Source organism: Salvelinus alpinus, chromosome 35 (genome assembly GCF_045679555.1).
Source record: "Salvelinus alpinus chromosome 35, SLU_Salpinus.1, whole genome shotgun sequence".
Taxonomy (NCBI): domain Eukaryota; kingdom Metazoa; phylum Chordata; class Actinopteri; order Salmoniformes; family Salmonidae; genus Salvelinus; species Salvelinus alpinus.
Window position 1 is genome coordinate 1,239,935 of NC_092120.1, and position 15,685 is coordinate 1,255,619.

Here is a 15,685-nt window from a genome sequence, read left to right on the forward strand (position 1 = left end):
ACTGGTAGTAACACAGGGAGGAAGCGGGGGGAGATGGACTGGTAGTAACACAGGGAGGAAGCAGGGGGAGATGGACTGGTAGTAACACAGGGAGGAAGCAGGGGGAGATGGACTGGTAGTAACACAGGGAGGAAGCAGGGGGAGATGGACTGGTAGTAACACAGGGAGGAAGCAGGGAGAGGTGGACTGGTAGTAACACAGGGAGAGCTGGACTGGTAGTAACACAGGGAGGAAGCAGGGAGAGTTGGACTGGTAGTAACACAGGGAGGAAGCAGGGGGAGATGGACTGGTAGTAACACAGGGAGGAAGCAGGGGGAGATGGACTGGTAGTAACACAGGGAGGAAGCAGGGGGAGATGGACTGGTAGTAACACAGGGAGGAAGCAGGGGGAGATGGACTGGTAGTAACACAGGGAGGAAGCAGGGGGAGATGGACTGGTAGTAACACAGGGAGGAAGCAGGGAGAGGTGGACTGGTAGTAACACAGGGAGAGCTGGACTGGTACTAACACAGGGAGGAAGCAGGGAGAGGTGGACTGATAGTAACACAGGGAGGAAGCAGGGAGAGGTGGACTGGTAGTAACACAGGGAGGAAGCAGGGAGAGGTGGACTGGTAGTAACACAGGGAGGAAGCAGGGAGAGTTGGACTGGTAGTAACACAGGGAGGAAGCAGGGAGAGGTGGACTGGTAGTAACACAGGGAGAGCTGGACTGGTAGTAACACAGGGAGGAAGCAGGGAGAGTTGGACTGGTAGTAACACAGGGAGGAAGCAGGTAGAGTTGGACTGGTAGTAACACAGGGAGGAAGCAGGGAGAGTTGGACTGGTAGTAACACAGGGAGGAAGCAGGGAGAGGTGGACTGGTAGTAACACAGGGAGGAAGCAGGGAGAGATGGACTGGTAGTAACACAGGGAGGAAGCAGGGAGAGGTGGACTGGTAGTAACACAGGGAGGAAGCAGGGAGAGGTGGACTGGTAGTAACACGTTCATAACAGGGAGAGTTGGACTGGTAGTAACACAGGGAGGAAGCAGGGGGAGATGGACTGGTAGTAACACAGGGAGGAAGCAGGGAGAGGTGGACTGGTAGTAACACAGGGAGGAAGCAGGGAGAGGTGGACTGATAGTAACACAGGGAGAGGTAGACTGGTAGTTGCACAGGGAGGAAGCAGGGGGAGATGGACTGGTAGTAACACAGGGAGGAAGCAGGGAGAGGTGGACTGGTAGTAACACAGGGAGGAAGCAGGGAGAGATGGACTGGTAGTAACACGTTCACAACAGGGAGAGTTGGACTGGTAGTAACACAGGGAGAGGTAGACTGGTAGTTGCACAGGGAGGAAGCAGGGGGAGATGGACTGGTAGTAACACAGGGAGGAAGCAGGGGGAGATGGACTGGTAGTAACACAGGGAGGAAGCAGGGAGAGGTGGACTGGTAGTAACACGTTCACAACAAGGAGAGTTGGACTGGTAGTAACACAGGGAGCGGTAGACTGGTAGTTGCACAGGGAGGAAGCAGGGAGTGGTGGACTGGTAGTAACACAGGGAGGAAGCAGAGAGAGGTGGACTGGTAGTAACACAGGGAGGAAGCAGAGAGAGGTGGACTGGTAGTAAAACAGGGAGGAAGCAGGGAGAGATGGACTGGTAGTAAAACAGGGAGGAAGCAGAGAGAGGTGGACTGGTAGTAACACAGGGAGGAAGCAGAGAGAGGTGGACTGGTAGTAAAACAGGGAGGAAGCAGGGAGAGATGGACTGGTAGTAACACAGGGAGGAAGCAGAGAGAGGTGGACTGGTAGTAAAACACGGAGGAAGCAGAGAGAGGTGGACTGGTAGTAAAACAGGGAGGAAGCAGGGAGAGATGGACTGGTAGTAACACAGGGAGGAAGCAGGGAGTGGTGGACTGGTAGTAACACAGGGAGGAAGCAGAGAGAGGTAGACTGGTAGTAAAACAGGGAGGAAGCAGGGAAAGGTGGGCTGGTAGTAAAACAGGGAGGAAGCAGGGAGAGGTGGACTGGTAGTAACACAGGGAGGAAGCAGGGAGAGATGGACTGGTAGTAACACAGGGAGGAAGCAGGGAGAGTTGGACTGGTAGTAACACAGGGAGGAATCAAAGAGAGGTGGACTGGTAGTAACACAGGGATGAAGCATGGAGAGGTGGACTGGTCGTAACACAGGGATGAAGCAGGGAGAGGTAGACTGGTAATTACACAGGGAGGAAGCAGGGAGAGGTGGACTGGTAGTAACACAGGGAGGAAGCAGGGAGAGGTGGACTGGTAGTAACACAGGGAGGAAGCAGGGAGAGGTGGACTGGTAGTAACACAGGGATGAAGCAGGGAGAGGTAGACTGGTAGTTACACAGGGAGGAAGCAGGGAGAGGGGGACTGGTAGTAACACAGGGAGGAAGCAGGGAGAGGTGGACTGGTAGTAACACAGGGAGGAAGCAGGGAGAGGTGGACTGGTAGTAACACAGGGAGGAAGCAGGGAGAGATGGACTGGTAGTAACACAGGGAGGACGCAGGGAGAGGTGGACTGGTAGTAACACAGGGAGGAAGCAGGGAGAGGTGGACTGGTAGTAACACAGGGTGGAAGCAGGGAGAGATGGACTGGTAGTAACACAGGGAGGAAGCAGGGAGAGGTGGACTGGTAGTACACGTTCACAACAGAGAGAGGTGGACTGGTAGTAAAACAGGGAGGAAGCAGGGAGAGGTGGACTGGTAGTAACACAGGGAGGAAGCAGGGAGAGGTGGACTGGTAGTAACACAGAGAGGAAGCAGGGAGAGGTGGACTGGTAGTAACACAGAGAGGAAGCAGGGAGAGGTGGACTGGACTTGCCTTCTTCCACTGGACGGTGTGTGTGTCTGAGGCCTTGGTCTTACACTGCAGCTCCACCATGTCTCCCGTCATTGTCGACAATGGACCGGCAGGCCTCACACTCATTGGGTCAATGTCTGAGAGGCAGAGAAAAGAGGGATACAAAGAAAGAGGGGGAGGAGGGAGAGAGAAAGAGGGTGTTGAAAGTTGAAACATTTCCTAACTATCTACATATGATAGATTTCCATTCAGTTACATATTTGAAACGCAACCTATGCTTAATCCACTAAAATATGTCACATTCAACGTAAAAGGTCTTAACAGCCCGATTAAAAGGAAAAGAGTCTATACATACCTTAAGAAATTAAAGGCTGACATTGTGTTTTTACAAGAAACACATCTTACAGCCAGTGAACACAAGAAATTGAAGAGGGAAACGGGTAGGACAGGTTTTTGCGTCCTCTTTTAACTCCAAAGCAAGAGGAACTGCAATTTTGATAAGTAGACACATCCCCTTCTGCGTCAACAACCCCATCTCTGATCCCTCTGGCAGGTTTGTTTTGGTGCAGGGGCATATGTTTTCAGAGTCTTGGACCCTATTGAATATTTATGCTCCTAACTTCGACGACCACATGTTTATTCAGAATGTCTTCCTTCAGGTTGCTCAAGCACCACCAGGATGGCTACTGGTTGGAGGAGATTTTAATTTTTGTTTAGATACAGTTCTTGATAGGTCCTCTGATAAACCCTCACTTCTTACCAAAGCCGGCAAGCTCACCATGTCATCATGAAAGATCTCAATTTACTAGACATCTGGAGACAGTTGCACCCACAGGATAGGGACTACTATTTTTATTCACACCCACCCACACAAGACACACACACGCATAGATAACTTTTTATTATCGACACAACTGTTTCATAGAGTGTTAGATGTCGAGTATCTCCCCAGACTGCTTAGTGACCATTCTCCTCTGGTATTATCAATCTCCATTCCTACCAAGGTAAATGGAGCATATAGATGGAGACTAAATTCTACACTCCTAAAGCAACCTGAATTTTGTGCATTCATCAAAGAGCAGATCAATATTTTTACTTTGACAAACAAACCCTCCGCTCCTGACAGTTTCATTCTTTTGGACACATTGAAGGCCTATCTGAGGGGACGGATCATTTCCTATACTTAAGGGCTGAAGAGAAAACACGGTGCGGAACTGAGTGCCCTTGAATCTGAAATCTCCGAACTAGAGAAAACCTACCAAAGAGGCCCGACTAAAGATCTATACAGGCCTTTGGTAAATAAAAAACTGAAATATAATATTCTGAACACATATCAAGCTGAGAGGGCCATCACTAAATCAAAACAGCGTTATTACGAGCTTGGAGAGAAAGCTCACAAAGTATTGGCATGGCAACTGAAAGCAGAGGAAAGTAAGAGGACAATTAATGCTATAGAAACTCTTACTAATGAGATATCTTTCGACCCTACTGAAATTAATAATACTTTTAAGAAATACTATGAAGACCTCTACACTTCCCAATCAAGCGATGATCTATCAGAGATCGACTCCTTTCTCTCCTCTCTCAACCTCCCATGCCTGTCAGGGGAAGACAGCGAGCGCCTGAGTGAACAGTTCTCAGTTCCTGAATTGTTGGAGGCCATTAAATCCTTACCTTCTAATAAATCTCCTGGGGAGGATGGCTTCCCTCCAGAGTTCTATAAAGAATTTAGGGAGCTGTTGGTCCCCTACCTTATGGAGGTACTTAAAAAAGCCAGGGAAGACAACTGCTTTCCAGAGTCTTTCTCTCAAGCAGTGATTACTGTAATCCACAAGAAAGGGAAAAACCCGCTAAAGTGCGCCTCCTATAGACCAATCTCTCTCCTTAACACAGATTGTAAACTGGTCACCAAGATGCTATCTAAGAGACTGGAGTCATGTCTTCCCCTGTTGGTCAACCCAGATCTGACTGGCTTTGATATAATTCACCTTGCTAACAAAAACAAAATACCTAGTGTCGCAGTCTCCCTCGACGCTGAAAAGGCCTTTGATAGGGTTGAATGTCCATACCTCTTTCGCTTCTTGGAAAAGTTTGGTAAAGTTTGGTCCTCCTCTTTCCCTCTCTATAGGGGGAACAGACAAGGTTGCCCAATTAGCCCCCACCTCTTTGCCCTCGCCATCGAACCGTTGGCTGAGGCTATTAGAACGTGCCCTGACATACATGGCTTTGAGGTGGGCCCCCATACCCAGAAATTATCACTCTTTGCGGACGACCTTATCTTATTTCTAACAAACCCAGAACACTCCCTCTCTCACTTGCAGATCCTACTACAGTGTTATAGTTCTTTCTCTGGATATAAGGTCAATTTTGATAAAAGTTCAATCTTACCGTTGTCTGTCTTTGACCATAATACCATCAAGCACAAGTTTCCTTTTAGATGGTCGCCTATGGGCTTCACATATTTGGGCATAATGGTGGATGGTAATCTGAACAACCTCTATAAACTTAATCTGGCCAGTTTGTTGCAAAAGGTGGAGGGTGACCTTTGTAAATGGACGGACTTACCTCTCACTCTACTGGGTAGAATCAATGTAATTAAAATGAATGTCCTGCCCAGATTTCTATATCTGTTTCAATCTCTCCCTATCCCTGTTCCCGCAGCATTCTTTTCCTCTCTCGACAAGCTGACCAGACGGTTTATCTGGCAAGGCAAAACCCCTAGGGTTGGCCTGGATAAACTGACCCTTGATTACAGTCAAGGGGGCTTAAACCTCCACAATTTTAGAATGTACTACTGGGCTGCACAGTCTAGGTTTCTGGCTCAGAGGTTTGACAAGGGTCCCTCTCCCTCATGGTTGAACATTGAAAAGCTTGAGGTAAATGACGACACTGGGGCAGAATTGTTTTACAAATGGGACAGAAAATCTATAAAAACCATCACAGACAACCCTTTAATCATACATTCTGTCCTGGCATGGTGCAAACTGCATGAGCTGTTCGGACGAGGGGGATTCCTTTCCCCTAAAACCCCTTTATGGAACAATAGATTGATTCCTATGTTTTTCCAGAATAGTAACTTTAGACCATGGTCTGATAAGGGGATCACTCTTCTGGAACATTGTTACGAGGAGGGAGTTCTTGTGTCTTTTGATCAGCTGAAACAGAAATACCACTTGCCTAACAGGGACTTCTTTGGCTACCTACAACTATGAAACTTTATTAGGGTGACTCTCAATGGACAATGGAACCTACCTAAGATGTCACCTATTGAACAACTCTGCCACGCAGACCAACCACTGTTCAAGACCATTTCCCGTGTTTACGATGCTCTTATGTCAGGACTAACACTGCCTGGGCTAGATAAACAACGACTTAGATGGGAAAAAGATCTGGGTATTGATCTTGATGAGGGTCTATGGAGTGACCTATGCAGGGATGGTGTTACATCCACATTGAACTCCAGATACAGACTGATCCAGTTTAATTTCCTCCATCAGCTCTATATCACCCCATCTAGACTGCACAAGTTCAACCCTGATATCTCCTCCCTATGTTTTAGATGTGGCTCAGATGAAGGAACATTCCTCCATTCCACTTGGCAGTGTTCAAAACTACACGGTTTCTGTCAGGGGGTATGCGATACCATATCCTCAATTCACGGGGTTGCATTCCCTTTAGACCTGGAGGTCTGTCTACTGGGCAACTTTACTAACACCAATCTTAGGCAAAGCCATACTATAAAGCTAACAGAAATATTGCTAGCGATTGCCAAGAAATGTATTGCCTTGAAATTGAAATTGGATTCCTCCCTGCCAGTTGCAATGTGGCTATCGTAAGTTAATAGTTGTATCCCACTGGAGAAAATCTCTTACTGCTTGAGGAATAAGTTAAAGACATTTTACAGAATTTGGCAACCTTTTATTGACTATATGGAGAATCTCCCCCCACATCACATTGATTGAATCTCTATATAATCCTTATATAATGTTTCACACGTAATGTATAATATGTAGCCTACGGCAGGTGACCATATGATCCAATGTCTCATTATTATTATTTTTTTTATTGTATGTTTGTATATATAATTATAATTTGTTTTATTTTTTCTTTGTTACGCTCGTCTGTTACTGTCACTTTGTCCTATTGTTGTCTAATATCTTTTCACTTTTGTCTTGAATGTTCTTAATTGGAAAATGCAAAAATAAAATATATTTAAAAAAAAATAAGGATTATGTTCTGGGATCAAAAGCGTACCACCTCAGGGGAGACAGGGGGATGGATAGATACTCACAGTGGACAGAGAGAGTGACTTCTCCATTAAGATCAGCATCCAGGTTATCAAAGTCGGTGGCCGTACACTTGTACACCCCAGCATCCGAACGCTTGACGGACTTCAGAGTCAAAAGTCCCCATGCAACTCCTTCCTTAATGTTTATCCCCTGAGCATGAGAGAGAGCAATAAAGAGGGAGCGAGAGAGGGGTGGAGAGAGGGGGGATTGAGAGAGAGAAATTATTAAATGATTTAAGAGATTAACAGGTTGGACTATGGCAGCACTGTAGGGTTTGTGTATAGCTGCACTGCTATATAGTCCGAAATGCAGTACATGTGTTCTGGTCCTTACATCCTTGGAGAAATCAAACTCAGGCTGAGGGTTTCCATCTGTCTCACACATCATCTTCACCTCGTCACCCTCTCTGATTGGCTCAGTGTTCGCCAGGACAAAGGTCGCTGTCTCAGAGGGATCTGGATAAGAGAGAGGGAGAGAGAGGGGGAGGGATGGCGTGAGTGAGTGAGTGAGTGAGTGAGTGAGTGAGTGAGTGAGTGAGTGAGTGAGTGAGTGAGTGAGTGAGTGAGTGAGTGAGTGAGTGAGTGAGTGAGTGAGTGAGTGAGTGAGTGAGTGAGTGAGTGAGTGAGTGAGTGAGTGAGTGAGAGAGAGAGAGAGAGAGAGAGAGGGGGGGGGCAGAGGGAGTGGGAGAGTTCAAAAGGGTGATGAATGACAGGCTGATCTCAGGACTGCAGTTTCTGACATAACAATAATAGGATGATGGACAGAGAGCACAGAGAGAAAGAAAAGAGTAAGGCAGACAGACAGAGAGACAGAAAAAGGAGGGAGCAAGAATGAGAGAGAGTGAGGAGACATACAGACAGACAACCACTCACAGTTGAGGGTAAGGGAGAAGGTGTCAGAGTCGATCTGTTTGATCATGTCGTTGGGCATGCTGTACTCCACGGTGCAGTAGTACACGCTGTCCTTGTCAGCCTTCTGGGGCTGCATCATCAGGGTGCTGGTGATGGTGAACAGACCTGATGCTTCCTTTACCACTGACGGCACCATGTACACCTCTGGAGGGGGAGAGAGAGAGGTAGAACAGAAGGGGTTGACTGGAATGAGACAAAATGTATTCCCGGGATATGCAGTTGTGACTCTAATGACTCCAACCTAACTGTATGTAAACTTCCCTCTGAAGTTTACATACATTACAGTTGAAGTCGGAAGTTTACATACACTTAGGTTGGAGTCATTAAAACTCGTTTTTCAACCACTCCACAAATGTCTTGTTAACAAACTATAGTTTTGGCAAATTGGTTAAGACATCTACTTAGTGCATGACACAAGTCATTTTTCCAACAATTGTTTACAGACAGGTTATTTCAATTATAATTCACTGTATCACAATTCCAGTGGGTCAGAAGTTTACATACACTAAGTTGACTGTGCCTTTAAACAGCTTGGAAAATTCCAGAAAATTATGTCAAGGCTTTAGAAGCTTCTGATAGGCTAATTGACATAATTTGAGTCAATTGGATGTGGATGTATTTCAAGGCCTGCCTTCAAACTCAGTGCCTCTTTGCTTGACATCATGGGAAAATCAAAATAAATCAGCCAAGACCTCAGAATTTTTTTTGTAGACCTCCACAAGTCTGGTTCATCCTTGGGAGCAATTTCCAAACGCCTGAATGTACCACGTTAGCGTTTGTACCACAAACAATAGTACGCAAGTATAAACACCATGGGACCACGCAGCCGTCATACTGCTCAGGAAGGAGACGCATTCTGTCTCCTAGAGAAGAACGTACTTTGGTGTGAAAAGTGCAAATCAATCCCAGAACAATAGCAAAGGATCTTGTGACAATGCTGGAGGAAACGTGGAACAAAAGTATCTATATCCACAGTAAAACAAGTCCGAAATCGACATAACCTGATAGGCCGCACAGCAAGGACGAAGCCACTGCTCCAAAACAACCATAAAAAAGCCAGACTGCAACTGCACATGGGGACAAAGATCGTACTTTTTGGAGAAATGTCCTCTGGTCTGATGAAACAAAAATAGAACTGTTTGGCCATAATGACCATCGTTATGTTTGGAGGAAAAAGGGGGACGCTTGCAAGCCAAAGAACACCATCCCAACCGTGAAGCACGGGGGTGGCAGCATCATGTTGTGGGGGTGCTTTGCTGCAGGAGGGACTGGTGCACCTCACAAAATAGATGGCATCATGATGAAGGAAAATTATGTGGATATATTGAAGCAACATCTCAAGACATCAGTCAGGAAGTTAAATCTTGGTCGCAAATGGGTCTTCCAAATGGACAATGACCCCAAGCACACTTACAAAGTTGTGGCAAAATGGCTTAAGGACAACAAAGTCAAGGTATTGGAGTGGCCATCACAAAGCCCTGACCTCAATCCCATAGACAATTTGTGAGCAGAACTGAAAAGGCGTGTGCGAGCATGGAGGCCTACAAACCTGACTCAGTTACACCAGCTCTGTCAGGAGGAATGGGCCAAAATTCACCCAACTTATTGTGGGAAGCTTGTGGGAGGCTACCCGAAACGTTTGACCCAAGTTAAACAATGTAAAGGCAATGCTACCAAATACTAATTGAGTGTATGTTAACTTCTGACCCACTGGGAATGTGATGAAAGATATAAAAGCTGAAATAAATAATTCTCTTCACTATTATTCTGACATTTCACATTCTTAAAATAAAGTGGTGATCCTAACTGACCTAAGACAGGACATTTTTACTAGGATTAAAAGTCAGGAATTGTGAAAAACGGAGTTAAATGTATTTGGCTCAGGTGTATGACTTCAACTGTAACAGATGTTATTGTGGGTGTAGCGAAATGCTTGTGTTCATAGCTCCAACAGTGCAGTAATATCTAACAATTCACAACAATAAACAACAATTTCAAAAGTAGAGGAATGGAATATATGACGGTATATATAGACATTATGGACAGCATATGTATAGAATATGTAATATGTCTGTAGAATACATATTGTAGAATAGTATGTGTACAGCAATAGTTAAATAGGACGGCCTTGACTAGAATACAGTATATACATATGAAGCGGACACTGAAAAAAATCTAGTTGTTTCAACTAATTATTAATAAGTAACATGTCCCAGAGCTGGGTTTTGTTTTACATGGTGGCGCAGCAGGAAGATCGGAATGCCCTGAACCAAGAGGTTGTGAGGTCAAATCCCAGGTAAGGAAATTGAATAATAATTACTGTATACATGAACATGCATAATGTAATCATGTCAACATGTGTCAAATATGTAAATTGAAAACCTGTTAAAAGCACGGTGTGTGTAACTGGTACTTTTTAGGTAAGATGAACAGAGAACCAGTTGTAGTTGAATCAACACACCAAACAAGTTGAGAAAACACATCGTTTTAAGTTGACTAAGTTTTTGCCTACGTTTTCTCAAGTTTGGGTCAACAATTATATTTTAGACTGAAAAGTTGAGTAAACAAAAAAAAGGCTGTGTAACCAGTTACTTAATAATAATTAGTTGAAACAACTAGCTTATTTTTGTTTACAGTGTAGTAGTAATATTAGTAGTAGTAGTAGTATTAGTAGTAAGTAGAGGTAGTGTATACTCACTCTCTTTGTTGTCCTTGACCTCAGGCAGAGGCTTGGAGTCCTGGAACCAGATGATCCTGGGCTGGGGGTGACCGTTATGGCTCACACACTGGCCCACCTGACACACACACACACACACACACACACACACACACACACACACACACACACACACACACACACACACACACACACACACACACACACACACACACACACACACACACACACACACACACACACACACACACACACACACACACACACACACACACACAGAGGAGGGGAAAGATACTCAGCAACTGGAGGACAATGGAAGAACATTGGAGGACAATGGAATAACATTAGAAGACAATGGAATAACATTAGAGGACAATGGAAGAACATAAGAACATTGGAGGACAATGGCAGAACATTGGAAGACAATGGAAGAACATTGGAAGACAATGGAATAACATTGGAAGACAATGGAAGAACATTGGTGGAAGAACATTGGAGGACAATGGAAGAACATTGGAGGACAATGGAAGAACATTGGAGGACAATGGAAGAACATTAGAGGACAATGGAATAACATTAGAGGACAATGGAATAACATTAGAGGACAATGGAATAACATTAGAGGACAATGGAATAACATTAGAGGACAATGGAAGAACATAAGAACATTGGAGGACAATGGCAGAACATTGGAGGACAATGGAAGAACATTGGAGGACAATGGAAGAACATTGGAGGACAATGGAAGAACATTGGAGGACAATGGAAGAACATTGGAGGACAATGGAAGAACATTGGAGGACAATGGAAGAACATTAGAGGACAATGGAAGAACATTAGAGGACAATGGCAGAACATAAGAACATTAGAGGACAATGGAAGAACATAAGAACATTGGAGGACAATGGCAGAACATTGGAAGACAATGGAAGAACATTGGAAGACAATGGAATAACATTGGAAGACAATGGAAGAACATTGGTGGAAGAACATTGGAGGACAATGGAAGAACATTGGAGGACAATGGAAGAACATTGGAGGACAATGGAAGAACATTAGAGGACAATGGAATAACATTAGAGGACAATGGAATAACATTAGAGGACAATGGAATAACATTAGAGGACAATGGAATAACATTAGAGGACAATGGAAGAACATAAGAACATTGGAGGACAATGGCAGAACATTGGAGGACAATGGAAGAACATTGGAGGACAATGGAAGAACATTGGAGGACAATGGAAGAACATTGGAGGACAATGGAAGAACATTGGAGGACAATGGAAGAACATTAGAGGACAATGGAAGAACATTAGAGGACAATGGCAGAACATAAGAACATTGGAGGACAATGGAAGAACATAAGAACATTGGAGGACAATGGAAGAACATTGGAGGACAATGGAAGAACATTGGAGGACAATGGAAGAACATTGGAGGACAATGGAAGAACATTGGAGGACAATGGAAGAACATTAGAGGACAATGGAAGAACGTAAGAACATTGGAGGACAATGGAAGTTTACAGGACAAATAGTTGAAACCAACCTGTGTGGAGGAGTCACCAACAGATATGGCCTGGTTGGATCCAGTGACCTCTGGCATCTCTGGAGCGACTGAGGAAGGGGGAGTTATATTCTCAGATCAGAGCTTTACAAAATGCAAGTCCACTATTCACACATTTTCTGATACAGTATATTACCTGAATTCAAATAAGCACAGCTGTTTACATGAATATATGCACAGATATATATATATATATACACTGCTCAAAAAAATAAAGGGAACACTAAAATAACACATCATAGATCTGGAATGAATGAAATATTCTTATTAAATACTTTTTTCTTTACATAGTTGAATGTGCTGACAACAAAATCACACAAAAATTATCAATGGAAATCAAATTGATCAACCCATGGAGGTCTGGATTTGGAGTCACACTCAAAATTAAAGTGGAAAACCACACTACAGGCTGATCCAACTTTGATGTAATGTCCTTAAAACAAGTCAAAATGAGGCTCAGTAGTGTGTGTGGCCTCCACGTGCCTGTATGACCTCCCTACAACGCCTGGGCATGCTCCTGATGAGGTGGCGGATGGTCTCCTGAGGGATCTCCTCCCAGACCTGGACTAAAGCATCCGCCAACTCCTGGACAGTCTGTGGTGCAACGTGGCGTTGGTGGATGGAGCGAGACATGATGTCCCAGATGTGCTCAATTGGATTCAGGTCTGGGGAACGGGCGGGCCAGTTCATAGCATCAATGCCTTCCTCTTGCAGGAACTGCTGACACACTCCAGCCACATGAGGTCTAGCATTGTCTTGCATTAGGAGGAACCCAGGGCCAACCGCACCAGCATATGGTCTCCCAAGGGGTCTGAGGATCTCATCTCGGTACCTAATGGCAGTCAGGCTACCTCTGGCGAGCACATGGAGGGCTGTGCGGCCCCCCAAAGAAATGCCACCCCACACCATGACTGACCCACCGCCAAACCGGTCATGCTGGAGGATGTTGCAGGCAGCAGAACGTTCTCCACGGCGTCTCCAGACTCTGTCACGTCTGTCACATGTGCTCATGTGCTCAGGGCGAACCTGCATTCATCTGTGAAGAGCACAGGGTGCCAGTGGCGAATTTGCCAATCTTGATGTTCTCTGGCAAATGCCAAACGTCCTGCACGGTGTTGGGCTGTAAGCACAACCCCCACCTGTGGACGTCGGGCTCTCATACCACCCTCATGGAGTCTGTTTCTGACCGTTTGAGCAGACACATGCACATTTGTGGCCTGCTGGAGGTCATTTTGCAGGGCTCTGGCAGTGCTCCACCTGCTCCTCCTTGCACAAAGGCGGAGGTAGCGGTCCTGCTGCTGGGTTGTTGCCCTCCTACGGCCTCCTCCACGTCTCCTGATGTACTGGCCTGTCTCCTGGTAGCGCCTCCATGCTCTGGACACTACGCTGACAGACACAGCAAGCCTTCTTGCCACAGCTCGCATTGATGTGCCATCCTGGATGAGCTGCACTACCTGAGCCACTTGTGTGGGTTGTAGACTCCGTCTCATGCTACCACTAGAGTGAAAGCACCGCCAGCATTCAAAAGTGACCAAAACATCAGCCAGGAAGCATAGGAACTGAGAAGTGGTCTGTGGTCACCACCTGCAGAACCACTCCTTTATTGGGGGTGTCTTGCTAATTGCCTATAATTTCCACCTTTTGTCTATTCCATTTGCACAACAGCATGGGAAATTTATTGTCAATCAGTGTTGCTTCCTAAGTGGACAGTTTGATTTCACAGAAGTGTGATTGACTTGGAGTTACATTGTGTTGTTTAAGTGTTCCCTTTATTGTTTTGAGCAGTGTATATATATATATATATATATAGTTCCAGTGCAGTCAGACAGACATTTCTAGGTATACACATGTATTTGGATGACTGGAATCATTTGGTATCCCCTTCCTGAACCAATCACAGGACGGAAACACTCAGAGCCTTGACACAGACAAGAAGAGCTCGAGGTGCCAAGCTCACGTCACCCTGAGAGAGACAAGTGCCATTCATTTACTGTAGCTACAGTAACACAGACACACATATGTACGCAGTGCATGCACAAAAATGCATGCACGCACGCACACACACATCTCCAATTAGGGCAATGGTAAACATCCCTGTGTGTATTATTCCACTGTGACCTCGGTTTCTGTGTGCTGATACAGGTCACAGACAAGAGACACACTCCTCGTTCTTTCTCTCACACACTGCTGTGTGTTCCCTCTGTTTCTATCTCTCTGTCATCAATGTATCTCTCACTCCCTCGCTCATTCACATGCAAGGTCATGGTATCACAGATAGACCACAGCTGCAGTCTGACTGTAAAAATAAACAGCAGACATTTAATAACATTGACGTGATCTCCTATCTCTCTCTCACGTCACTCTCTCACCTACCTCAATCTTTCTCTCTCTCCCACCTCCATATATCTCTCTCGCTCTCACACCTTCCTCTATATTTCTCTCTCTCACCTCCATCTATCTTTCTCTCTCTCACCTCCCTCTATCTTTCTCTCTCTATCATCTCCCTATATCTTTCTATCTCTCGCCTCCCTCCATCTTTCTCTCACTCACGTCCCACCATCTTTCTCTCACTCACGTCCCTCCATCTTTCTCCATCTTTCACCCTCTCTCCTCCCTCCATCTTTCTCTCTCTATCATCTCCCTATATCTTTCTATCTCTCGCCTCCCTCTATCTTTCTCTCTATATATCTTTATCCCTCTCTCCTCCCTCCATCTTTCTCCCTCTCCCCTCTCTCCATCTTTCTCTTTCTCACCTCCCTCCATCTTTCTCTCACTCACCTCCCTCTAGCTTTCTCTCTTTTACCTCCCTCTAGCTTTCTCTCTTTTACCTCCCTCTAGCTTTCTCTCTCTCTGCCCAATCTATATTTTTCTCTCTAACCTCCCTCTATCTTTATCTCTCACTTCCCTCTATCTTTCTCCCTTTCACCTCCCTCTCTTTCACCTCCCTCCATCTTTCTCTCTATCTTTCTCCCTCTCTCCTCCCTCCACCTTTCTCTCTCATCTCCATATATCTATCTCCATCTCACCTCCCTCTATATTTCTCTCTCTTTCCACCCTTTATCTTTCACCTCCCCCTATCGTTCTCTCTCTCTATCTCTTTCTCTCTCTGCCCCATATATCTTTCTCTATCTCTCACCTCCTTCTATCTTTCTCTCTCTAACCTCCCTCGATCTTTCTCTCTCTCACCTCTCTCCATCTTTCTCTCTCTCTCTCACCTCGCTCCATCTTTCTCTCTCTCTCTCACCTCGCTCCATCTTTCTCTCTCTCACCTCCCTCTATCTTTCTCCCTCTCCTCCCTCTATCTTTCTCCCTCTCCTCCCTCTATCTTTCTCCCTCTCCTCCCTCTATCTTTCTCCCTCCCCTCTCTCCATCTTTCTCTCTCTCTCTCACCTCGCTCCATCTTTCTCTCTCTCACTTCGAACTATCTTTCTCTCATCT

General features: G+C 45.4%; 1 protein-coding gene across 2 annotated transcripts in view; it reads right to left on the minus strand.

Annotated features, from left to right (window-relative positions):
• LOC139563922 (basal cell adhesion molecule-like) overlaps nucleotides 1–15,685 on the minus strand; it is an 89,930-nt gene that overhangs the window by 15,824 nt on the left and 58,421 nt on the right. For both annotated transcript variants that reach the window (XM_071382957.1, XM_071382956.1), the window contains exons 4-9: nucleotides 12,230–12,297; nucleotides 10,700–10,796; nucleotides 7,963–8,145; nucleotides 7,424–7,545; nucleotides 7,093–7,240; nucleotides 2,823–2,938 (exon numbers count right to left, since the gene is read on the minus strand). In XM_071382957.1, coding sequence (XP_071239058.1) covers nucleotides 2,823–2,938; nucleotides 7,093–7,240; nucleotides 7,424–7,545; nucleotides 7,963–8,145; nucleotides 10,700–10,796; nucleotides 12,230–12,297 — 734 coding nt within the window. The remainder of the gene's footprint in view (nucleotides 1–2,822; nucleotides 2,939–7,092; nucleotides 7,241–7,423; nucleotides 7,546–7,962; nucleotides 8,146–10,699; nucleotides 10,797–12,229; nucleotides 12,298–15,685) is intronic.